Source organism: Canis lupus, chromosome 6 (genome assembly GCF_003254725.2).
Source record: "Canis lupus dingo isolate Sandy chromosome 6, ASM325472v2, whole genome shotgun sequence".
Lineage (NCBI taxonomy): Eukaryota > Metazoa > Chordata > Mammalia > Carnivora > Canidae > Canis > Canis lupus.
In genome coordinates this window covers 49,549,893-49,576,031 of record NC_064248.1, presented here as the reverse complement: position 1 = coordinate 49,576,031, position 26,139 = coordinate 49,549,893, and the positions used below count along the sequence as shown (strand labels likewise).

The 26,139-nt window shown below is 37.6% G+C and overlaps 1 protein-coding gene across 7 annotated transcripts in view; it reads right to left on the bottom strand.

Moving 5' to 3' along the window:
- Positions 1–26,139, bottom strand: part of DBT (dihydrolipoamide branched chain transacylase E2) — a 53,862-nt gene that overhangs the window by 17,378 nt on the left and 10,345 nt on the right. For 3 of the 7 annotated variants that reach the window (XM_025417506.3, XM_049111628.1, XM_049111629.1), the window contains 2 exons: positions 12,595–12,776; positions 1,920–2,041 (listed from right to left, as the gene is read on the bottom strand). In XM_025417506.3, coding sequence (XP_025273291.1) covers positions 1,920–2,041; positions 12,595–12,776 — 304 coding nt within the window. Of the gene's footprint in view, positions 1–1,919; positions 2,042–2,259; positions 2,298–12,594; positions 12,801–26,139 lie in introns of those variants that run through there. The other 4 variants (XM_049111627.1, XM_049111630.1, XM_049111626.1 and 1 more) reach the window with 3 other exon arrangements.

The following is a 26,139-nucleotide window of genomic DNA, read 5'->3' as shown; positions in this document are numbered from 1 at the left end:
CTGGGAATCTAAATAAATTTTTTTTTTAAGATTTATTTATTTATTCATGAGAGACCCACATAGAGAGAGAGAGGCAGAGACACAGGCAGAGGGAAAAGCAGGCTCCACGCAGAGGTCCCGACCGGGTCTCCAGGATCACACTCCAGGCGGAAGGCGGCGCTAAACCTCTGAGTCACCCAGGCTGCCCAATTTAAATAATTTTTAGGTAATTTCAAATAACTGTAAATGCCATTGGTTTTTATTTTTTGAATGCCATTGGTTTTCAATTTTATTTTATTTTTTTTTGGTTTTTAATTTTAAAACAAACTCAATTCATAAAAATAACATAATTTACTCAAGCATATCCCTCATTTTGAACACATGTGCCTTCTCACTTTTTTTTTTTTTAAAGATTTTATTTACTTATTCATGAGAGACACAGAGAGAGAGAGAGGCAGAGACACAGGCAGAGGGAGAAGTAAGCTCCATGGAGGGAGCCCGACGTGGGACTCGATCCCGGGACTCCAAGATCACGCCCTGGGCCAAAGGCAGGCCCTAAACCACTGAGCCACCCAGGGATCCCCTCACTTTTGGTTATATAAAACACTTGGAAGAATGTATCCTAGATTATTTCTTTGGGATAATCTCACAATGATAGGATAATTGTCTGAAAGGATATGAACATTTTAATGACATACTACATATTTCTAAAATATAAGCTTTTGTTTTTTCTCACTGTAACTTAACTACCTTTCTCAAAAACAGATAAAAACCCTGCATTATGGGGCATAGTGCAAAGAACCCAAGTTTGGAAAACGAAGATGCATTCAAATCTCCAGTTCAGCTACTTACTTGATTTTAGGCAATTTAAACAACTTCTCTGCCCTTTCTCAGCTGAAAACCGGTAATCCAAACTACCCTGCAGGATGGTTGTGAGGATTGGAGAGAATATGTGTGCACACAGTGTCTGACTCATAAGAGCTCACATAATGGAGGCAATAATTGTTGAGGCAGTATATAATGATTAAGGGTACTGGATTTGGAGTCACAGAGACCTCCTTCAGAATCCTGGCTTTACCACTGCTTTAGCTGTGTGACCCTGGACCTTACTTTACCTGTCCAAGTTTCTAAATAGCCCCCATATCTTAACAGTGTTATTTATTTATTTTTTAAAAATTTTATTTATTTATTCATGAGAGACAGAGATTGAGAGAGAGGGAGAGACACAGGCAGAGACAGAAGCAGGCTCCATGCAGGGAGCCCGGTCTCCAGGATCAAGCCCTGGGCCGAAGGCGGCACTAAACCGCTGAGCCACTGCCACCGGGGCTGCCCCAACAGAGTTATTTTAAAGATTACTTGAGATGATGCATACAGACTGATTCCAAAACCTGGAAGCCACTTTGCCCTGGGGGTAAGCACCAATGACTGGCTGATAAGAGGGAATACAAAACGCTGCTCTTTGTCTCAAATCAGGATAATTCAATGGTTTTCCTCAACCCCACTGGATCAGATCCTTAAGACCACACCCTTGCGTGACCCATTTTTCTTCTCTTCCCTTCCCTATCTGCTTCCCTCATTCCCAGAAAAGGTGTTCCCTCCCTCAATCAATCCATCACACACATCCAAATCCCTGTCTCAAGCTGGCTTCTAGGGATCTAAGACACTAGTATTTACAAGTGTTCAATAGATGGTAGACTTATTATTAGACTCTAAGGAAAAATAATAAAACCACTCAGCTCAATTATTATAAGTAAATAAGCTTGCAATCTCTCCTTTCTCACTGGTGCTTTTCTGCAACAATCACTTTTCAGTAATACATGCTATCATTTTCCTTTAATCTCAACTTGACCTATCTCTTCGTGGAATAGTTGGCTAATCTCTCATCAATACAAATGTCTATTTTCTATGTAATCTCACATTTAAATATTAAGAAAACTTACATTGTTTTCCATTGCTAGGCGGCGAACTGCAGGAGTTGCCAGTGTTTTCTGGCCCTTTATCTCTTGGTGTGTGTGTTCATCATGGGACACAGCAGGAGTTTCAACAACATCTTCTTCTGAATCTGGTAACAAGGTAAAATTTGCTCTTTAGTTGAAAATACTACAAAACAAAAACAAGCTTAGTGACTTATATAAATAAATTCAACTTAAAATGTATAATCAAAAGCATACTATTCAGGCTACTTCAGAGTGGGAAAACACAACTTCACAATGGGAAACAAACAGTGGGGGAGGGAGGAGGGTGTACTGGCACCTAGTACTGTTTAATGTTTGTTATTACCTGGTGTTTACTTCATTTCTGTTAGAATCATGCAGCAGCTATAAGTTAAAAAATGAGAGCTTCTTCAATAAATTTTTAAATGTTCTCTATTTTAAATACTTTCTTCATAAATTTCTCATTTATATTTACAAGTAGTATAAAATAAGAATAAAATGTGAGGCAAATTACATGAAAGAATCATATAAAATCTTAAATATATAAAATCTTTCCTAAAATAACAAAGCATTTAAAATTTGTCTCCGCTTTGAATATGGCTTAAGGAATTCTGCAGAAGATTTTATTTTCATGGCTGATGCTAATTTGGTTGGTCTAGTCTCTAAATCTAGAGTACTGACATATAAAAAACTACCCCAGGATATTAGCATATATTTCTGCAACCAAAAATGAGCAAGTTTTTGAGAGCATTTAATTGTCAAAGTCTGAAGCTTGAAATCAATGCTGTATAGCAGAAGTCTCTGTGGGGATGAGTGAATTAGAGACTAGGCCTCGGAAAGCAGGCAACTGAATTTGCTCTGACATTCCATTCAAAGCAAATAATTCTCCACTGCTGTACCTATGGAAAGACAATCTCTTCATTCCTCCTCACTGGTCTAGGAACTGGCCCAGTGGAGCTCTCAAAGTTCCCCTAAAGGTAAGGAAGGCAAAACACAACTTGTATTGAGCATGAAGGATAGCGGAATATGCCACCTCAAATACACCACTTTTGTATACTGATTATTTTGCGCTGTGGCACTTGAAATGCAAAGCATTTCACAGCAAATGCAGGAAAAGGCATTCCCTAAACTCTCATGTGCCTAAAGACAGATCTTCCAGGAGGAACTCAACTGTCATAAATCTCCACCCCAGGAGTTTCATCCACCAGGGAAGATTGACTCTCATCATAGGAGAGATTAGAAGTCAGCACCACTCTCAAACTTTGGCCCAAATTGTTGTACCTCCCACTTCTCATCTGTTCTCTAAGGGCCCATTCACCTTCCCAAAAACTTACTCTCCCCTAAGAGGCCAACATTCCACTTCCTCTTTCCCTATCAGAGTGACATTTAAGCCTAAACTCTAAAGCCACATCTTTGAGTTACTCATCTTTCCCTGGGTGTCTCCAGGGAAAATAGATGAGGTATAAATGGTAATATACTTGTTTTTTTCTCTTGGTATTCTTTTATTACAGGCAGCCTCAGCTAAGAACTCAGGTTAGTGGGAGAATTACTTTTTCCTCCTCGACAAGCACCTCTTATATGTCAAATGTTGCACTACATATGCAATATCATAATTTAATCTTCACTTCAACTGTGTAAAACAGATTATTATCCCATTCTAGAGAGAAAAAAGAAATTGATACTTGAAAGACAAAGGAACTGGCTTAAGTTCACACAGCCAAGAAACTGAAGGGCTGGGATTCATTCTTAGGACGGCCTCACCCTATACTCTTTCCGTTAGTTCATGACCCTAGTAAATTTTCTGTGTGGTCAAAGAAGCCAGAATACAGCTCCTATTGCTAACGACATAGTTGTGTTGCAATCTGAGAAATCCTGTAGTATTGTCCATATCTGTTAAAGTTATTGGAGAAACTAGTAAGAAATGAGCATTAGGGATTAAGAGGCAAAGGGAAACCAAGGAGATTCAATTGTAGGAATTCCAAATATAACCTGCATTAATGTGTATTTGCTAGAGTAGGAGAAATGTATAAATGCCCAGATATATATATATAAAAGTTATATACTTCCAAAGGGTCACTGAATTTATTGCTACTCACCTTTCTGGAAAACATTCTGATATATGACCAAGTAGTACCACCTTTTAGAATAATTTGGGTATAAATAGGAGTAACAAAACAAATTCATTGGTGAGAAGTCAATCACATTATATATATTTGTAGTAGTCAGGTAGTTGTTGGAAGAAAGCTCTCTTCAGCACCATCTTCCTACCTAGGACTTTAAATCTATTTCTAACTTTTTTATACACATTTTCTCCTTTTAGGATCACAACACTGTTACAGAAATACAGGGCATATTTCTTAATTTTATCAAAGTGGAAAAAGACTCTCAGGGGCGACAGAGTTAAGCCTAAACTAAAATGTCCTAACTCTCCCCCAAGTGATGTGATTTTCATGGTTCTAGCACTATAATATGTGGGATTTTATTTTTTCAGTAGCAGGTTTAGAATACACAGTTTTAAAAGCCTTACTTAAATTTTTAAAAAGAACAACAAAAGAACTCTGGTAAATAAGCACTTTTTGTCATGAAGAATATCAATTGAGTGTTGTCAGAATTCCTCATGTGATGCAAATTTGTAACTGAACTATTTCAGATTAAATAAAAAGGTAATTCGAATAAGTAAAAATACTAAAACTGAAATTGCAATATTCTTAGATATTTTAAGAACTATTTCTAAAAACTACATTAAGTAGTTAATTCACTTAATTGGGTTAATTCTTTTAGAAGAAATTGCTTTGAAATACTAAAGCACTCAAGGGTGTTTGAAACTATGTTTTCATAAAAAGTTTTAAACTTTTCTCTCTGCAAAACTGCTTAGAAAGACCTTTCCTCGAACAACAAATGTAAACTTTAGTTTATTTCCTATATAAATGATCATAAATTGAGAATTGATGATACTCAAACCAGTGAGATCCCATTGCATTTTCTTTTTCACATCAAATTATTGAAAACAACTCATTCAACCAATCTATAACTGGCTGAACAAAACTAAGTTATAGCTACCATTCATTATGCCCCAGCATTATATTCTGCAATTTACGTCATTGAGCATAATTTAATTAAATGACATGCTATATTCTTGGAATGGTTTTATGTCAGAGTTTTGGGAGTTTAAGATTTTATTTATCTATTTGAGAGAGAGGGAGAGTGTGAGCAGAGGGGTGGGGGGAGCAGAGGGAGAGGGACAAGCACACTCCATGCTGAGCACAGAGCCCTATGTGGGGCTCAGTCTCACGACCCTGAGATCATGACCTGAGCCAAAATCATGAGTCAGACACTCAACTGACTGAGCCACTCAGGCACCCCTCAAAGAGCTTTCTTAACTCAGAACACTGTATTAATCCCAGTAAACATTTTTTTTTAATTTTTCTATTTATTATTTATGATAGTCACACACAGAGAGAGAGAGAGGCAGAGACACAGGCAGAGGGAGAAGCAGGCTCCATGCACTGGGAGCCCGACGTGGGATTCGATCCCGGATCTCCAGGATCGCGCCCTGGGCCAAAGGCAGGCGCCAAACCGCTGCGCCACCCAGGGATCCCCCAGTAAACATTTTACTATTATAAACTCTTTGGGGGGTGGTGTCTACTTGGTCCAGTTAGTTAGACGTCTGACTCTTGGTTTTGACTTAGGTCATGAACTGAGTGAAACCAAGCCCCATGTTGGGCTCAACACAGTCTACTTCAGATTTTCTCTCTCTCTCCTTTGCCCTTCCTGCTCATGCTCTTTCTAGCTAAATAAGTAATTCTTTAAAAATAAATATTATAGGGCACCTGGGTGACTCAGCAGTTGAACATCTGCCTTTGGCTCAGGTCTTGATCCTAGGGTTCTAGGATCCAGTAGTCCCACATCGGGCTCCTCACGGGGATCCTGCTTCTCCCTCTGCCTATGTCTCTGCCTCTCTCTGTGTCTCTCATGAATAAATAAAATATTTTTAAAAAATAAAAATAAAAATATTATAAACTCTGTGGGACACCTAATTTGTCATTATAGAATTTCATAAATATGCATATGAACAGTGCTAGAAATTCAGTCCCACTGCTCTAGATACAGAATGAGCTGATACTCATAGACTCTGAATAGAATTTTCAGTGTAGCAAAGTGATTAGGAATACAAGCTTTAGAATTAAACAGAGCTGGGGTCAAATCACAGTACCACTAGTTACTAGATATGTGACCACAGGCAAGATATTAAACCTCTGGGTCTCAATGATGCACGTGTCCAATGCAAATGATAATTTAGATAATTGGGCAGCCCCAGTGGCGCAGCGGTTTAGCGCTGCCTGCAGCCCGGGGTGTGATCCTGGAGACCCGGGATAGAGTCCCACGTCAGGCTCCCTGCATGGAGCCTGCTTCTCTCTCTGCCTGTGTCTCTGCCTCTCTTTCGTTCTCTCTGAATAAATAAATAAATAAATCTTTAAAAAAAATAATCTAGATAATTTAATCTATGTGATTATATGAAATAATGTATATATAGCATTAGCACAGAGAAAGCATTCAATGACAGGCAGTGATGTTAAAAGATAAATACAATATAACAGAAGAATAACATTAGTTTTATAAAGAAATCTGCTATAGCTTATGTTCCTCCCTCTCTTTCCTTAATACTTCTCTACCATGGTAAGACCCCTGATTTAGGATTAATTAGGGATAGTGGTGGTGGTCAGACGTTCTGGCAACTTAATTCTGCACATAGCTTTAGTATCAGAATACCTAAAAGAGCTGCCACACAGCCTCAGCATTAAAACCATGCCCTTGGGCAGCGTGGGTGGCTCAGCGGTTTAGTACCGCCTTCAGGGCGTGATCCTGAAGACCCAGGGTCGAGTCCCACCCAGGTTCCCTGCATGGAGCCTGCTTCTCCCTCTGCTCTGCCTGTGTCTCTGCCTCTCTCTCTCTGTGTGTCTCATGAATAAATAAATAAAATCGTTTTTAAATAAGTAAGTAAATAAATAAAAAAAATAAAACCATGCCCTTGCTCCAGAAAAAAAGGAATTTAGACTCTCAACCAGATCTTATTTTCTCTTCTCAGTACCTACTTCTTAAACTTAGTTATTGGTGTTCCCAGAAAGTTAGGAAGGAGAATTATGGCCAGGGACAATGACAATGCTAAAAAGTAGGCTGAAAATCCAATAGCCAGATGCAGAATTGTACAGTTTCCAAAATAATAAATGTTCATTAACATATTTTTGCATAATAAAAAATGATTCTAGGCTCTATTCAATACCCTCACTTTAAGGAGTAAAATATATAAAGTTAAAAGAAATAAAACTAACAATTCCCCTCAAATAAATGATTTTGAGAAGTTTGGTACCAAAAACTTCAGTTATTTAAAAAAGTGAGGAGCCATCTTACTTTGTTAAATAGAAACTATAGAAAGCCAGGTTAGCTGTAAAAAGAACACATGGCAATATACTTAAAACTGAGTTTACAGTGTACAATGCACTGAGACATGGAACAGCTTTGATATAATCTTGATAATATTAATTAACTGGATTTCAACTTGTAATACATATTTTTGAACAGTGTATGTGCCACTCAAACAAGTGCCAACAGTATATGCCTTCTAAATGTCACACATACAAGGTAGCATAAGTGAGACCAGTAAGCTCTTTTCAAATAGAGGTCTGCCGACAGTCAAAGCACTCATAGATAGAACTTGAACATCACAAATAGAGTTTTCCTTCTCAAAATTATCCTGACACTCTGGCCTTGAAAAACAACCACCACCATATAACAAAAGACAATACCATAGAATATCCTTTAAACAAGCATTAGAAGACAGGATTAACTTCTAATACTACTATTAAGATGTCTAGTTTTGATCTCTTATACCCATAATACTTCTATACTATAATTATTTTCCATCTGTAAAATGGAAATAGGACTATTTTATAGTTCTAAAAGACTTTTTGTTTGGTAATTTTCTATTTACAGTATAATTGGTTTTACTAGCATTAAAGCAAAAAGCAACATAAACAATTCAGTATTATTACAAATTCTTCCTTAAGAAAAGGTACACAAAATATTTAGAAACGCTTCCCATTTCTAAAATTAAAGAGGCATCTGTAAACGCCTCATTAAATTGAATCTACTATTCTATAGGTTTGCTTATATATAGACTAGGATTCATAGTTTACTCTTACAGGAAAAAAATACAATAAAACAATATAAAAGCAAAAAGGTATACATGCAAAATAGAATGACAATGCAAAGTAACTGTTGAGATTATATTCTGATTGGCAAACAAAACAGAATAGCTAGCGAATGATCAGTTCTCAATGAGGAATATTATCAGACTCTTTTTTTGTCTGAACATAACCTATGCAATCTCACTTTTTAACATACAGTAAACTGCACAAAATATAAAATTTGATAAACTTGAAATATATATATATACCCATAAACCATCACCATAATCAAGATAAGGAACATATCCACCCCTCCCAAACAATTTCTTGTACCCAGGCAACCACTAATCAGTTTTCTGTCTTTATAGATTAGTTTGCATGTCCTAAATTTTTTTTTTAATTTTTATTTATTTATGATAGTCACACACAGAGAGAGAGAGAGAGAGGCAGAGACATAGGCAGAGGGAGAAGCAGGCTCCATGCACCGGGAGCCCGACGTGGGATTCGATCCCAGGTCTCCAGGATCGCGCCCTGGGCCAAAGGCAGGCGCTAAACCGCTGCGCCACCCAGGGATCCCCTAAAATTTTATATACATAGATAATATAGAATGTTCTCTTTCTTGTCTGGTTTCTTTCGCTCAGCATAATTTTTTGAGATTCATTCATGCTATATAAGAGATTCATTTTTGTGAAACAATTCTCCAGAAATAACACCCCATTCTGAAATAGTTCTGTGATTTCGTATTTTGCTATACATCAAGACTTATTGACTCTCATTGGAAATGCCAAAATAAACTCTAAAATAAAATCAAACAATAAAAATCCCATAATTCTCAATTGTTTACTTGTTCATATAAATAATTCATTTTTTTTGGATGCCCTATATTAGTATCTAATCTGGTCTACAGCACCTGACTAAATATTCTAATTTACTGACATCCATAATAGTGTTTAGCATCTTTGCCTGTCTCAGTTTGTGCCCAGACTGATGCTCCCTGGTGGTCCAGTGATTAGGATTCAGCACTCTCAGTTTGTGCCAAGAATATAACCCTCTTTTCCCTTTTAGGTCCTAATTGAATAATAATAATAATAATAATAATAATAATAATAATAATAACAATAATGGACATTGATATATCAAAATAATTTTAAGTTTCAGGTAATTTTAAAAGGTGAATTCTTAAAAAAAATAAAAGGTGAATTCTTTTTTTGTTTTTAATATTCCTAAATTATGCCTTTCTTTTTTTTTTTTTTTTAAGATTTTATTTATTTATTCACGAGAGACACAGAGAGAGAGAGGCAGAGACACAGGCAGAGAGAAAAGCAGGCTCCATGCAGGGAGCCTGATGTGGGATTTGATCCTAGGACTCCAGGATCACACCCTGGGCCAAAGGCAGGCGCTAAACCGCTGAGCCACCCAGGGATCTCAAATTATGCCTTTCAATAGAAATTTGGAATCAAGGTAATAGGAAGCACCCCTAAAATCTAGATTATGGTCACTTGTCCATTCCACATTAAAAGGAACAAGAACCCTAAAGAAATGGATAATTCCAGACCTGGGGCTGGAATATACAAGGTGAGTCCCAATCATGTTCTTGTGCCAAAAGCAAGGAAGTTTTTGAAAATTAATAGGGTCACGTTAAAAGAAAACACAGGAGCCACCCTGAAAGGGTCACTCCTATTAACAATTTCAGCATTCAACAGAACAATAATAATAGATTAAAAACAGCAAGTCAACTGAATACACACAAAGAGAAAGTTGGAAATTTAATATCACTATTAAAAGCAACTCCTTGAGAAAAAAAAAAAAAAGGCAACTCTTTGGTAAGGGAAAAGAAGTAAGCATTTATTTACCCTTTCCAGTATGAACTGTATGAGACCCAACTGATGAGAGCAAAGCTCCACTTTACAGAATGATGCCAGTTAATAATAATGTATAAGGAATGACAGAATCAAAAAATCATCATTCCACAACCCTTATTGATTTAGGCAAGGATTCTCAAATGATTATAAATGATTTATATAGTGCCAAAGTAACACCACATAGATAATTTTCAGGTTACAGAACGTAAAACATAACTACAATGGAGGGGCAAGGTTATCATCCTAATTCACTGTTTAAACTTAGTGTCACTACAGCAGGTCATCCAGATGTCATGTGTGTCTTGATGTGAAGCAGATTTGAAGTACACCATATTATCCATGATGTATTCTAGCCAAATATTTGACTTGAACTGCCTTTAAAACTTGCTTCCAGGGTAGGCCCGGGTGGCTCAGCGGTTTAGCACCGCCTTCAGCCCAGGGCCTGATCCTGGACACCCGGGATCGAATCCCACATCAGGCTCCCTGCATGGAGCCTGCTTCTCCCTCTGCCTGTGTCTCTGCCTCTCTCTGTCTCTGTCTCTGTCTCTCTCTCTGTTTCTCATTAATAAATAATTAATAAATAGGGGATCCCTGGGTGGCTCAGCGGTTTAGTGCATGCCTTTAGCCCAGGGCGTGATCCTGGAGTCCGGGGATCAAGTCCCATGTCGGGCTCCTTGCATGGAGCCTGCTTCTCCCTCTGCCTGTGTCTCTGCCTCTCTCTCTCTCTCTCTGTCTCTCATGAATAAATAAATAAAATCTTTTAAAAAAATAATAAATAAATAAAATCTTTAAATAAAAAAACTTGCTTCCAGTTTGTAGGAACCATAGGAATGGTAGGAATGAATAAATAAATAAAATCTTTTAAAAAAATAATAAATAAATAAAATCTTTAAATAAAAAAACTTGCTTCCAGTTTGTAGGAACCATAGGAATGGTAGGAACAAGCCAACACTACTATGAAGGAGCAACAAGATAAATCCCAAAGATGTTGACATTTTGCAAAACAAATGGCACAGTCCTGTCCACAAATCAATGTCATGAAACAAAATGTGAAAGAGTAGGAGTCAAATGAAAAGAGACCATGGGCAATGTATAGTCCCATATTCACTCTAGTTTGAACAAATAAATTGAAATTTCAAGGACATTTTGGGGCAACTGAGAAAATTTAAATACAGTCTGATTATCAGATAAAATGGAAATGTACTGTCACAAATACATGTACTTAATTAAGCAAACAGATTAGAATACAGCAAGCACAATATATTACTTTGGTAAACGCTACTTAATCCATATGTGTGCGCTTAGAAAAATGTCTGGAATGATATATACTAATGTGTTAAGAGTAGTGATTTCTGAGTAGCAGGAATGTTTTCATTTTATTTTGGTTTTCTGTATTTTATAACTTGCTACAATGCACATATCCTGCTTTTATAGTAGAAATTAAATAAATAGTAAGAAGGCTTCAATAAGCCATCTTCCAACTTTTGGAGGCAACATGCCATAGTGTAAAATATTCTGGACAAACACAGGCCATCGAGTTCCAAATTTAGCTCTGTCATTGACCATGGGGCAAATCGCCCAACCTTTAAAGGTTGTTTTAATTTCTTCATCTGTTAAGCTGAAATATTTCACAAGTAAGGATAAATAAAATAATACAAAACTTTTTACGACTGTGAAGTGTGACTGTGATACTAGTTATTATTGTTATTAATGATATAGTCTGCAGAACTATGAGTCAACCAGCCACTGTAATGCAGACTTCTTCTGGACTTCTGAATTACACTACTAAAATGTCTATTTCAGCCCAGGGAGATTGCTGGCTTAGGGTTGCATCACAAAACTTATTAAAACACACACCCCTCCATCCCTGATGTCAAAGCTGTTTCCTACATGCATAACTTTAGTGTATCATAACAATGCATTAAGGAACTTCTGAGGTAGACAGTTAGCTGTTTGCTGCCACTGGGAGAGCCCAATGTTTTAGTTTTCCTCTGCAACATTTTTACAAGGGATTCACTTTTGTCAGGACATCTACTGCTTATAAGTTGCATGGTGGCTGCTTCTTCTGAATGCTACTCTCTTCACTTTTCATTATGACTTTCCTTCTTTTCTCTTCCAGTTCTCTTCAAGAAGTTTGCTTTCATAACTATTATCAATGAAAGTGTGTGATTTTTAAATATTTAATTTAAAAACTTTTAAAAGTAATTTCTACCCCCAATGTGGGGCTCCAACTCATGATCCCAAGATCAAGAGTTACATGCCCTACTGACTGACTTAGCCAGGCACCCCAAGGAACTGTTTTTGTTTTTGAATCAGTGGCAAAAAGAATGATCCCACTGTTAGATTTAATCTTTTACATACTTCAGTTTTTGTTATTAGTGACTAGGGTTCAGGGCCTGAATCTTTAATTCCTGAGAAAGCCTGTTGATTTTTTGAACACTAAGGTTTCCAGAAGGCAGGTCTCCAGATAAATTAAGTGCTAATATATGTTTCTAACATGGTAACTGGTCAAAAGATAATTACCAAATTAAATCCTGTATATTATTAAAAATAAATATCTCTTTTAATTAGTACCTAATAACAAAAGGACAGCAGTAATCAATTTGGCAAAATAGATGAACACATTTACAATACCTTTTAAAGCTTCCGTTTCTATGTCTACTAATGGCTTTCCCACATAGGCAATATCGTCTAGATTATAATACAGTTTTTTAATGACTCCATCATAACGACTAGTGATAGTAACAGAAGCTTTATCACTTTGAACTTCACAGATGCTATCAAACTGAGACACTGTATCTCCTTCTTTTACATACCTAAAAGAAAAAGACACAAAACACCTTTACATGAATAATAAGTATATAATAGTAATCATTCTAACAATGCACATGCTACACTGAATTAGATCAATATCCATCTAGTACATCACTTAGTTCCAGATGGTGCACCAAAGAATGTTTCAGAAAAGATTATAAAGGCTTCCAAAGTTTCTTTGATGTATCCCCAAGAAATACTAAAACTTTAAAAACCATTCATAGATCTATAACCCAATAATTTAATTACACTTTCAGGTGTTAAGCCTCTTCCATTTCTTGGAAGAAATTCTAAAAATATGTTTTTAAAATGTTATTTCCCTTTATTGTTTTTTATTAGGCTTCATCAAACTTTAAGGGATGCCTATTATTCTATAATTAGTCCAAAAGTTAATATTCCTAAAGCATATTCTTTGTAATTTTATGAATTTTTGATTGAATTCTCTCAGTCTTTCCTTCTAGAATTATTCTAATGTATCCTTGGTTTTTTTTATTTTATTTTATTTATTTATTCATGATAGACACAGAAAGAGAGAGAGAGAGAGGCAGCGACACAAGCAGAGGGAGGAGCAGGCTCCATGTAGGGAGTCTGACATGGGACTCGATCCTGGGACTCCAGGATCACACCCTGGGTGGAAGGCAGGCACTTAAACCACTAAGCCACCCAGGCTGCCCTCTAATGTATCCTTGTATATGAGTTTCTCTCTCCTTAATCATCATAGGTAAGCTTTATAAGGTTCTTCTAGATATTCTTAGCAAACAGAACAGGAGGAATAGGATGAAATCTGAAATAAAACATACAATTTTGATTCTAACACCATGCTTGATGTATCTGGCACATCTCTTATTACCACCAATTCTTCATCAAAATATTTGTTCAGTCATTCTTATTCCTTGTCTTCATGTCTTAATTAGTTCTCAGTGTATAATAAAACATCACCATGACATAGAAACTAGATTTAAAAGCACAGATAGAAGACTTACACTTTTAGAATTGTGGACTAAGGACCTCTGGAATTCTGCTCCTCTATAAATGCAAGTATACTGGCAAAAGTTGTTAAAAACGGACTTTTAGGGGATTCCTGAGTGGCTCAGCGGTTTAGTGCCTGCCTTTGGCCCAGGGCATGATCCTGGAGACCTGGGATCGAGCCCCACATGGGACTCCCTCCATGGAGCCTGCTTCTCCCTCTGCCTATGTCTCTGCCTCTCTCTCTGTGTCTCTCATGAATAAATAAATAAACTTTTAAAAAAAGAAAATAAATGCCGTGATCTTTAAAAAAAACAAAAAAAACAAAAAACGGACTTTTACAGAATTCTAGAAATTACAATAAGGCTTGCAACAATCATGAAAGACTTATTCAGGAAAACTGGCTGAACCTCATTAAAAACAGCTAGTTTTATTATTTTAACTTGTTTTATTCTCATTCTCCTTTCCTCAGGTCAGTATTGGTCTTGAAAATCGGCAGCCTTACAGCCATAGTAAGTAAGGGCAGACCCCAGTTTGAAGTTCCACAAAAAACCTACACTCCCAGAGAACTGTCACTATTTGACATGTTCCATTCTCTGGAAAAATACCAGTCACAGAGTTTATTCATATTTCGCCTGACTTGCTCCCTCAGGGTGTTTGCTGAAAACAGTCCACAGAAACTCTGGAATTGTTTAAAATCATGGCTGCCTGAGGCAATGATAAAAGTCAGGGCGACCAAGAGGTTCCTAAAAGGAAGATCTGGGTAATGAGACGTTCATACATCTTACCACATATCTAGTTTTCAACAAAAGATTACAAGACATGTAAAGAAATAGAAAAGTATGGCCCATGTACAGAGAAAAAAAGCAATCGATAGAAACAATCCCTGAAAAAAGAAAAAAAAAGAAAAAAAAAACAATCCCTGAGGATGCCCAGATGTTAATTAATAATTAATGTTGTTAATTAACTTTAATAAAAGTTAAATTAAATCAACAATTAAATATTCAAAGAACTAAAGGAAACCATATCTAAACAATTAGAGGAGAAAATGATGTCTCACCAAATAAAGAATACCAATAAAGAGATAGAATCTTTGAAAAAATAATGGCTAAAAACTTTCTAAACTTGATGCAAACATTAATGTACATATATAAGAAGCTCAACAAAGTCCAAGTAGGATAAGCTCAGGAACCCTTATAACACTAACAGATGGTTTTTGTCAGGAAGTAAGGAAGCCAAAAGGCAATTGAATGATACATTCAATGTGCTGAAAGAAAAAAAGTCAAAGATCTTATATCTAGCAAAACTACGCTTCAAAAATGAAGGAGAAATGAATACATTCCTAAATAAATTAAAACAATTTTTGCTAGCAATCTGCCTTATAAGAAATACTAAAAGGAGTCCTTCAGGCTGCAATAAAAAGACAATAGACAGCAACCCAAATTCACATGAAGAAATAAAGAATACTAATAAAGAGAACCACATAAGTAAATATACAAAACACTATATTTTGTTTGTACCCCTTTTTACTTCTATCTGGTTTATAAGACAAAAGCATAAAGCAATACTTTAAAACTGTTGATGGGCTTATAATGTTTAAACATGTAATACAGGGACGCCTGGGTAGCTCAGAGGTTGAACGTCTGCCTTTGGCTCAAGGCGTGATCCTGGAGTCCCAGGATCGAGTCTCACATCAGGCTTCCTGCATGGAGCCTGCTTCTCCCTCTGCCTATGTCTCTGCCTCTCTCTCTCTGTGTCTCTCATGAATAAATAAATAAAATCTTAAAAAAAAATAAACATGCAATACATATGACACTAATAGCAAAAAAAGAGGGAGAAGAGAAGGACCTACCTTGGAGCAACATTTTTTTTTAATTTATTTTATTTTATTTTATTTATTTATGATAGTCACAGAGAGAGAGAGAGAGGCAGAGACACAGGCAGAGGGAGAAGCAGGCTCCATGCACCGGGAGCCAGATGTGGGATTCGATCCCGGGTCTCCAGGATCGTGCCCTGGGCCAAAGGCAGGCGCCAAACCACTGCGCCACCCAGGGATCCATTGGAGCAACATTTTTAACATACTACTGAAACTAAGTTGGTATTAATCTAAACTACATTGTGTGTTTTTTTTTTTTTTTTTTACATTGTGTTTTAAACCACATGGCAGCTACTAAGAAAGTAACTAAAAATATATAGAGAGTAAAAGAAACAAGGAAATTAAAATAGTACAGTAGACAAGAGGAGGCACTAATGGAGAAATACATGAACAAAAACCACATAAAGCATATACAGAACAAATAGCAAAATGGCAGAGATGAATCTTACCTTATCCATAATTACATTAAATGTAAATGGCTTAAACAGGCCGATAAAAGGCATACAATGGAAAAATGGACTTCAAAAAATGATTCCAAAAATGGGACTTCAAAAAACAATCCTACTATATGCTATCTACAAGAGACACAAATAGGTTGAAAGTAAAAGGATGCAAAAAATATGTATCATGCAGCTAGGGAACATGGTGGCAGAGAAGGAGGACCTGAGGCTCACCTTATCCCACAAATACAACTAGATAACTCTAAAATCATCCTACATACTCCAGAAATCAATCTTAAGACTGGCAGAACAAACTTCACAACTAAAGGTAGAGAAGAGGCCACATCAATGAAGGTAGGATGTACAGAGATCTCGTTTGGGAGAGAAACAGATTGGCTGCTGTAGTTGGGAAGTAGCTGCAGTGGCAGAGAAGGGTGAGAGTCAGAGTAGCACACAGGGGAGTGCATGGGGAAAACCAATTCCCATAGCAGTTGCCTTGGAAAGCAAGGGGCCAAATTTTGGGAGTTCTTGCAACCAGCATGGCTTAAAGCCTGGAATTGTAAAGGTCAGTGGGCTTAGCTCAGATAGAGTCTGAAGGCATTGAGGCTGCTCTTGGGAGAGAAGGCAGAGCAAACAGCCTTCCATGTATAGCATGGAAACAGTGACCTCAAGAACACCTATCATAAGGTGGGGAGGCTATTTGCTCATCTCAGAGCACATCCCAGAGAACCAGCATTCACAGAGAGAAATCTCCAGGAACAAAGGAACTGGCAGGTTCCATTTTCCTCCCCAACCCTCAGCAAAACTACAGGACTACCTGCGGGAGTCAACACAATGCTGACACTCGAAACTTAGCATGTTTACACCAAGTCCCACTACCCCCTCCACTCATGCTCCAGAACCACCCTTCCTGGTCACACTGGCCTCAGTCCCAGCATGGTGAGCTCCCTCCCCCAGAACACTGGCCCAAACTCCTTTGGGAGTTTTGCAGAGCCTTGGTACTGACAGTGGTGGCAACAGGTCTCATTTCATGAGCAGATCCAATTAAAATGCACCACAGACCAGGGACCAAATACTGCCCACAACAGGCAAAGGCAGCCTCTGTAGACAACTGGCCTAAGGGATAAACTGTTCAAGATAAAACAGTAGAGCACATGCAACACACATTGGAGACAGTCTCAGAAGCACCAGGCCCTGGAGAACAGGGGACACTACACTGCAGAACACTAGAGGACCTCTTCTTCATAAGGTCATTACCCTCAAGAACAGGACAGGTAGCTGACTTTCCTAACACAAAGAAATGGAACTTAAATAAAAGGAGAAGACAGAGAAATTTTACCCAAATGAAAGAACAGGAGAAGGCCATGACTGGAGATCTAAGCAAAAGAGATAACAGTAACATGCCTGGTGGAGTATTTCAAGCAATAATCATAAAAATACTCTTTGGGGGGATCCCTGGGTGGCGCAGTGGTTTGGCGCCTGCCTTTGGCCCAGGGCGCGATACTGGAGACCTGGGATCAAATCCCACATCGGGCTCCCGGTGCATGGAGCCTGCTTCTCCCTCTGCCTGTGTCTCTGCCTCTCTCTCTCTCTCTGTGACTATCATAAATAAATAAAAATTAAAAAAAAAAAAAAAAACTCTTTGGGGCCAGCCCTGGTGGCCCAGCGGTTTAGTGCCGCCTTCAGCCCAGGGTGTGATCTTGGAGATCCGGGATCGAGTCCCACGTCAGACTCCCTGCATGGAGCCTGCTTCTCTCTCTGCCTGTGTCTCTGCCTCTTTCTCTCTCTGTGTCTGTCATAAATAAATAAATAAATAAACAAACAAACAAACAAACAAACAAACTAAAAAAAATACTCCTTGGACTTGAGAAGAGAGTGGAAGACATCACTAAGCCCCTTAACACAGAGATAAAAAAGAACCAATCAGAGATGAGGAGTACAATAAACAAGATTAGAAACACACTTGATGCAATGAACAGCAGTTGGGAGAAGTAGTGGAACAAATTAATGACCTAGAAGACACAGTAATGGAAAGTAATCAAGTTGAACAAAAGAGAAAAAAAGAATTATGCAAAATGAGAATAGACTTAAAGGAACTCAGTGACTCCATCAAACATAATAACATTTATATTATAAGAGTCCCAAAAGAAAGAGAAAAAAGGGGGCAGAAAATTTGAAGAATACTCGAAAACTTCTCTGAACCAGAGAAGGAAACAGATATCCAGATCCAGGAGCCACAGAGAATCCCCACCAAAATTGACAAAAGCAGATCCACACAAGACATAGCAGAAAGACAAAACAAGACATACAAGGGAAACCACATATGGATATCAGGGGTTTTTCAGCAGAATCTTCCTAAGTCAGAAGAGATTGGCATGATATATTCAAAGTACTGAATGAAAAAAATTTGCAGCCAAGAATACCCTAGCCATCAAGTCTATCATTCAGATTAGAAGGAGAGATTAGGAGTTTCCCAAACAGGAACTAAAGGAGTTCATGACCACTAAACCAGCCTTGCAAGAAATATTAGAAGAGACTCTGAGTCTCTTTTATTAGTTTTTCTATTAAAGACTCTGGGGGCAGCCCGGGTGGCTCAGCGGTTTGGCACTGCCTTTGGCCCAGGGCAGAATCCTGAAGACCCGGGATTGAGTCCCACGTCGGGGTCCCTGCATGGAGCCTGCTTCTCCCTCTGCCTGTGTCTCTGCCTCTCTCTCTCTCTGTCTCTAATAAATAAATAAAATCTTAAAAAAATAAAAATAAAAAATAAAAAAATAAAGACTCTGAATCTTTCTAGGAGAGACTGAGAGTGAGAGTACAGAGGTAAGAAACACAAAAGCAGTAAAAATGAATATTTCTGGGACGCCTGGATGGCTCAGCAGTTGGGCATCTGCCTTCGGCTCAGGGTGTGATCCTTGAGTTCTGGGATCGAGTTCCGCATCAGGCTCCCTGTGGGAAGCCTGCTTCTCCCTCTGCCTATGTCTCTGCCTCTCTCAATCTGTGTCTCTCATGAATAAATAAATAAAATCTTTTTTAAAAAATGAATATTTCTGTAAAAAAATCAGTCAAGGAACTCACAAAATAGAAGGATGTAAAATATGACACCATGTACCTAAAACATGGAGAGGAAAGAAGAATGTTTTTAAACTTAAGTGACCACCAACTTAATCTACACTGTTATGTGCAGAATGTTATAAACAAACCTAATGGTAACAACAAATATACTAATAAATACCACTAATAAATACACCAAAAATAAAGAGAAAGAAACCCAAATATATCACTAAGGTAAACCAGTAAACCATGAAAGAGAGAATGACAAGTTCAGAAAAATATCTTTAGAAACAACCACAAAACAAGTAATAAAATGATGAAAAATATGTATCTATCAATAATTACTTGGAATATAAATGGACTAAACATGCCAATCAAAAGACATAGGGTGACAGAATGGGTAAATAACAAAACAAAACAAGATCCATCTATATGCTGCCTACAAGAGACTCATTTTAGACCTAAGGACACCTGCAGATTGAAACTGGCGATGGAGAAACATCTATCACGCAAATAGATGTCAAAAGAAAGCTGGAGTATGGGGCTCCTGGGTGGTTCAGTCTGCCGAGCATCTGACTCTTGATTTCAGCTTGGGTTATAATCTCAAGGTCATGAGATTCAGTCCTGCATCAGGCTCCATGCTCAGTGTAGAGTCTGTTTGAGATTCTTTCTCCCACCACCTCTATTCCTCCCTTTGCCTATGCTCACACTTTCTCTCTCTCTCTCAAATAAATAAATAAATAAATAAATAAATAAATAAATAAATAAAATCTTTAAAGAAAGAAAAGAAAAACCCAGAGTAGCAATACTTCCATCAGAAGAGATAGTCTTTAAAACAAAGGCTATAATAAGAGATATTATATAATAAGGGGACAATCCAACAAGATGTAATTGTAAATATTTATGCACCCAACATGGGAGGACCCAAATACATAAAACAGTTAATAACAAAAATAAAGGAACTAATCAATAGTAATACAGTAATAGTACGGGACTTTACCACCCCACTTACATCAATAGACATTTCATCTAGAGAAAATCAATAAGGAAACAATGACTTTGAACAACACTCTGGATCAGATGAATTTAACAGCTATATGCAGAACATTCCAGCCTAAAACAGGAGAATACACATTCTTTTCAGGTACATATGGAACATCCTCCCGAACAGATCACATAGTTTTAAATTTTGTATTTATTTATTTGAAAGCAAGAGTGAGCAAGTGAGAGAACACAAGCAGGGAGGAGCACAGGGAAAGGGAGAAGCTCAGCAGGGAGCCTGACACAGGGCTCAATCTCCGGACTCCAGGATCAAGACCTGAGCTGGAGGCAGATGCTTAACTGACTGAACCACCCAGGCATCTACAGAATAGATCACATATTCAGCCACAAAACAATCCTTGACAAATTTAAGACTTAAGTCATACAATTCATCTTTCCTAATCACAACACTATTAAACTAGAAGTCAACCACAAGAAAAAATCTGGAAGGATCACAAATACATGGAGGTTAAATAACATGCTACTAAGCAATGACTAGATCAAACAGGAAATCAAAGAAGAAATTTTAAAAGTATATAGAAACAAAGGAAAATGAAAATACAAGGTCCAAAGCCTTTGGGATGCAACAAAAGCAGTTCTAAGAGGTAAGTTTATAGCCATATAGGCCTACCTCAAGAAGCAAGAAAAATCTCAAGTAAACCACCTAATCTTACATCCAAAGGAGCTAGAACAATAAGAACAAACAAAACCTAAAACCAGCAGGAATGAAATAAAAAAAAGATTAGGGCAAAATAAATATAGAAATTTTTAAAAATAGAAAAAAAATCAATGAAACAAGGACCTGGTTCTTTGGAAAATATCAATAAAATTGATAAACCTCTAGTCAGACTTAACAAGAAAAAAAGAGAAAGGACTCAAATAGATAAAATCACAAATGAAAGAGGAAAAAAAACACTATCACAAAAATACAAACAATTTTAAGAGAATGTTATAAAAAACTATTTGCCAACAAATTGGACAACCTGGAAGTAATGGATAAATTCCTAGAAACGTGTGAACTACCAAGATTGAATCAGGAAAAAAAAGAAAATTTGAAATAGACAACTAGCAAAGAAATTAAATCAGTAGTGAAAAAACTCCCAACAAACAAAAGTCCAGGATCAAATGGCTTCACACAATTCTACCAAACATTTAATTTTTATTTATTTATGATAGTCACACAGAGAGAGAGAGGGGCAGAGACACAGGGAGAAGCAGGCTCCATGCACTGGAAGCCCGACGTGGGATTCGATCCCGGGTCTCCAGGATCGCGCCCTGGGCCAAAGGCAGGCACCAAACCGCTGCGCCACCCAGGGATCCCCAAACATTTAAAGAAGAGTTTATGCCTCTCTTTCTTAAATTGTTCCAAGAAATGGAAAGGAACGTAAACTTCCAAATTCATTCTAGGAGGCCAGTATTATTACCCTGATACCAAAACCAGATAAACACATCACTAAAAAGCAAAAGTATAGGCCAATATCCCTGATGAATATAGATGCAAAAATCCTCAACAAGATACTAGCAAACAAAATCCAACAATACATTAAGAAAAATCATTCACTATGATCAAGAGGATTTATCTCTGGGTTGCAAGGGTGGTTCAATATTCACAAATCAATCAATGCGATACATCAATAAGAGAAAGGATCCAAATTATCTGATCATTTCAACAGACACAGAAAAGGCATTTTACAAAATACAAATCTATTCATGATAAAAAAAACCCTCAACAGAGTGGTTTAGAGAGAACATTAAGGCAACATAATAAAGGCCATATATGAAAAACCCACAACTAACATCATCCTGAATGGGGAAAAACTGAGAGCCTCTCCCCTCAGGTCAGGAACAAGATATGGATGTCCACTTCCTTCACTTTTATTCAACATAATACTAGAAGTACTAGCCACAGCAAATAAACAACAACTAAAATAAAAGGCATCCAAATTGGTAAGGGATATATAAAATTTTCACTATTTGTAGATGACATGATAGTATATCCAGGAAACCCGAAAGACTCTACCAAAAACTACTAAAACTGATAAACGAATTCAATTAAGTTGTGGATACAAAATCAATGTACAGAAACCTGTTGCATTTCTATACACCACTAAAGAAGAAGCAGAAAGAGAAATTAAGCAAACAATCTCATTTGCAATTGCACCACAAATAAGAAGATATCTAGGAATAAATCGAACCAAACAGGTGAAAGACCTGTACTCTGAAAACTATAAAACTTGGGACATCTGGATGGCTCAGCGGTTTAGAGCCTGTCTTGGGCCCAGGATATGATCCTGGGGGCCTGGGATCGAGTCCCACATCAGGCTCCCTGCATGTAGTCTGCTTCTCCCTCTGCCTGGGTCTCTGTGTCTCTGCCTCCCTCTCTCTCTCTGTCTCTGTGTCTCTCATGAATTAAAAAAAAAAAGAAAGAAAGAAAACTATAAAACACTGATGAAAGAAATTGAAGATGATACAAAGAAATAGACATTCCATGCTCATGGAATGGAAGAACAAATATGATTAAAATGTCTATACTACTCAAAGCAACCTACACATTTATTTTTTTTTAAGAATTTATTTATTTATTTGAGAGAGAGAGAGCACAAGCAGGGAGAGGGGCAGGAGGAGAGGGGAAAGAGAATCAGACTCCCTAATGGGCAGGGAGTCCAATGTGGGGCTCGATCCCAGGACCCCATGTTCAGGACCTGAGCTACCCAGGTGCCCCTAATCTACACACTTAATGCAATTATCTATCAAAATACCAACAGCATTTTTCACAGAACTAAAACAAACAATTCTAAAATTTGTATGGAACCACAAGACCCCAAATAGCAAAAGCAATCTTGAGAAAGAAAAGTAAAGCTGGAGGTATCAAAATTCCAGACTTCAAGTTACATTACAAAGCTGTAATGATCAAAAAAGTATGGTATTGGCACAAAAATAAACACACAGATCAAGAGAACAGAATAGAAAACCCAGAAATGAACTCACAATTCATTGGTTAATTAATCTCTAACAAAGCAGGAAAGAACATCCAATGGGAAAAAGAGTTTCTTCAACAAGTGGTGATGGGAACACTGGACAGGTACATGCAAGAGAAGGAACCTAAATCACTTTCTTACACCATACACAAAAATAAACTCAAAATGGATTAAAGACCTAAATGTGAGACCTGAAACCATAAAAATCCTGGACGAGAATACAGGCGGTAACTTCTTTAACATAGGCCATAGCAATGTCTTTCTGATGTCTTCTGAGGCAAGGGAAATAAAAGCAAAAATAAACTATTGGGATTACATCAAAATAAAAAGCTCTGTACAGAAAGGAAACAACCAACAATACTAAAAGACAACCTTGTGAATAGAAGATATTTGCAGGGAATCCCTGGGTGGCTCAGCGGTTTAGCGCCTGCCTTTGGCCCAGGGTGTGATCCTGGAATCCCAGGATCGAATCCCATATCGGGCTCTCTGCATGGAGCCTGCTTCTCCCTCTGCCTGTGTCTGTGCCTCTCTCTCTCCTCTGTGTCTTTCCTGAATAAATAAATAAAATCTTTTTTTTTTTTTAAAAAAGAAGATATTTGCAAATGACATATGTGATAAAGGGTTAGTAACCAAAATACATAAAGAAGTTGGGATCCCTGGGTGGCTCAGTAGTTTAGCGCCTGCCTTCGGCCCAGGGCATGATCCTAGAGTCCCAGGATCGAGTCCCACATCAGGCTCCCTGCATGGAGCCTGCTTCTCCCTCTGCCTGTGTCTCTGCCTCTCTCTCTCTGTCTCTCATAAATAAATAAAATCTTTGAGAAAAAAATAAAAAAAACTCAACACCCAGGGGCACCTGGGTGGCTCAGTCGGTTCAGCGTCTGCCTTCAGCTCACGTCATGATCCTGGAGTCCCAGGTTCAAGCCCTGTATAGGGCTTCCTGCTCAGCGAAGGACCTGCTTCTCCCTCTTTTCTTGCCCCTCCTTCAGCTCATACTCTCTCTCACTCTGGCTCACTCTAATTAATAAATAAAATCTTAAAAAAAAAAAAAACCTCAACATCCAAAAAACAAATAATACAATTAAAATATGGGCAGAAAACATGAACAGACATTTCTCCAAAGACATCTAGACAGCCACCAGACTCATGAAAAGAGGCTTATCATCACTTACCATCAGGGACACACAAATCAAAACTATAATGCAATATCACCCCACACCTGTCAGAATGGCTAAAATCAACAATGTAAGAAAAACATGCCTTGGTGAAAATCTGGAGAAAAAGGAACCTTCATGCACTATTGGTGGGAGTGCAAACTGGTTCAGCCAATGTGGAAAACAGAATGGAGGTGCCTCAAAACGTCAAAAATAGACCTACCCTATAATCCAGCAATCATACTACTAGGTACTTACCCAAAGAATACAAAAACACTAATTCAAAGGGATACATACACCCTTCTGTTTATAGCAGTTATTTACAATAATCAAGATACAGAAGCAGCCCAAGTGTCCACTGAAAATGGGTGGTATATACATACAATGAAATATTATTCAGCCATAAAAAAGAATGAAATCTTGCCACTTGAAACATGGATGGAGCTACAGAATGTGATGCTCAGTGAAGTCAGTCAGTCAGAGAAAGTCAAATACCACATGATTTCACTCCTATATGGAATTTAAGAAACAAAGCAAATGAGCAAAGGTGGGAGGAGAAAGAGAGATATAAAACCGAGAGACTCTTAATTACAGAGAATAATCTGATAGATACCAAAGGGGAGGTAGGTGGGAGGATGGGTTAAATAGGGAATAGGGAATAAGGAGTGCGCTTGTAATACTGAGCACCAGGTAATATATATAATTGTTGAATCACTATTTTGTATATGTGAAACTAATATAACACTGAATGTTGGGATCCCTGGGTGGCTCAGGGGTTTAGCGCCTGCCTTTGGCCCAGGGCGCAATCCTGGAGTCCCAGGATTGAGTCCCGCGTCAGGCTCCTGGTGTGGAGCCTGCTTCTCCCCCCTCCTGTTTCTCTGCCTCTCTCTTTCTCTCTCTCTCTATGTCTATCATAAATAAATAAATAAATAAATCTTAAAAAAAAAACAAAAACTGAATGTTAACTTGGATTAAAATTTTTAAATATTAAAAAAAAGAAACAGCATATACCCAAACACACATCACACATACCAAACACACACTAACATATATTCCACACACAACATTCACAAAACACATGTATCACAAACTCAAGACATATACCATATTGTCACATAAAAATCACACATTTAGCACATACACACCACACAATAACAGCATATATTCATAACACACACAGAACACATATACAACACACACACCAAAAGAATCATGCAAACATTAACAAAAAAGAGCGGAAGTGGCTATATTAACATCAGATGAAGCTGACTTTAAGACAAAAGCACATATATAATGCAAACTTTTGTTTTAGAAGTCTGTCAAAGGTTTTTTGAAATTGAAGTATTTTTCTTCTTTATACATATATTTGCTCTTATTAATTCTAAGGATAAATAAGTTTTTACTGCCACTTACATAAACACATCACCTTCTGTTAAATCATGTATCCTTACATATTTCTATTCTCAGTGTGTAGCACATAATTCTGCTTTTTAACATTTTACCAACTGCATTACTGTATATATAGTGCATATAAACATACACATATGCACTATATATACACACACAATATAATATTGCATATATATTTTTCTTTTTTTTTAAGATTTTATCTATTTATTCATGAAAGACACAGAGACAGAGGCAGAGACACAGGCAGAGGGAGAAGAAGCAGGCTCCATCCTGGGAGCCCAATGTGGGACTCGATCCTGGGACTCCAGGATCACGCCCTGAACTGAAGGCAGACACTTAACTGCAGAGCCACCCAGGCGTCCCCCTGAATCAGATTCTTAAAAGGATCTTCAACAGCATAAAACTATGGTGAAAGAGAATCCATTTATTCATCTTCACTGCTACTTCTAGAC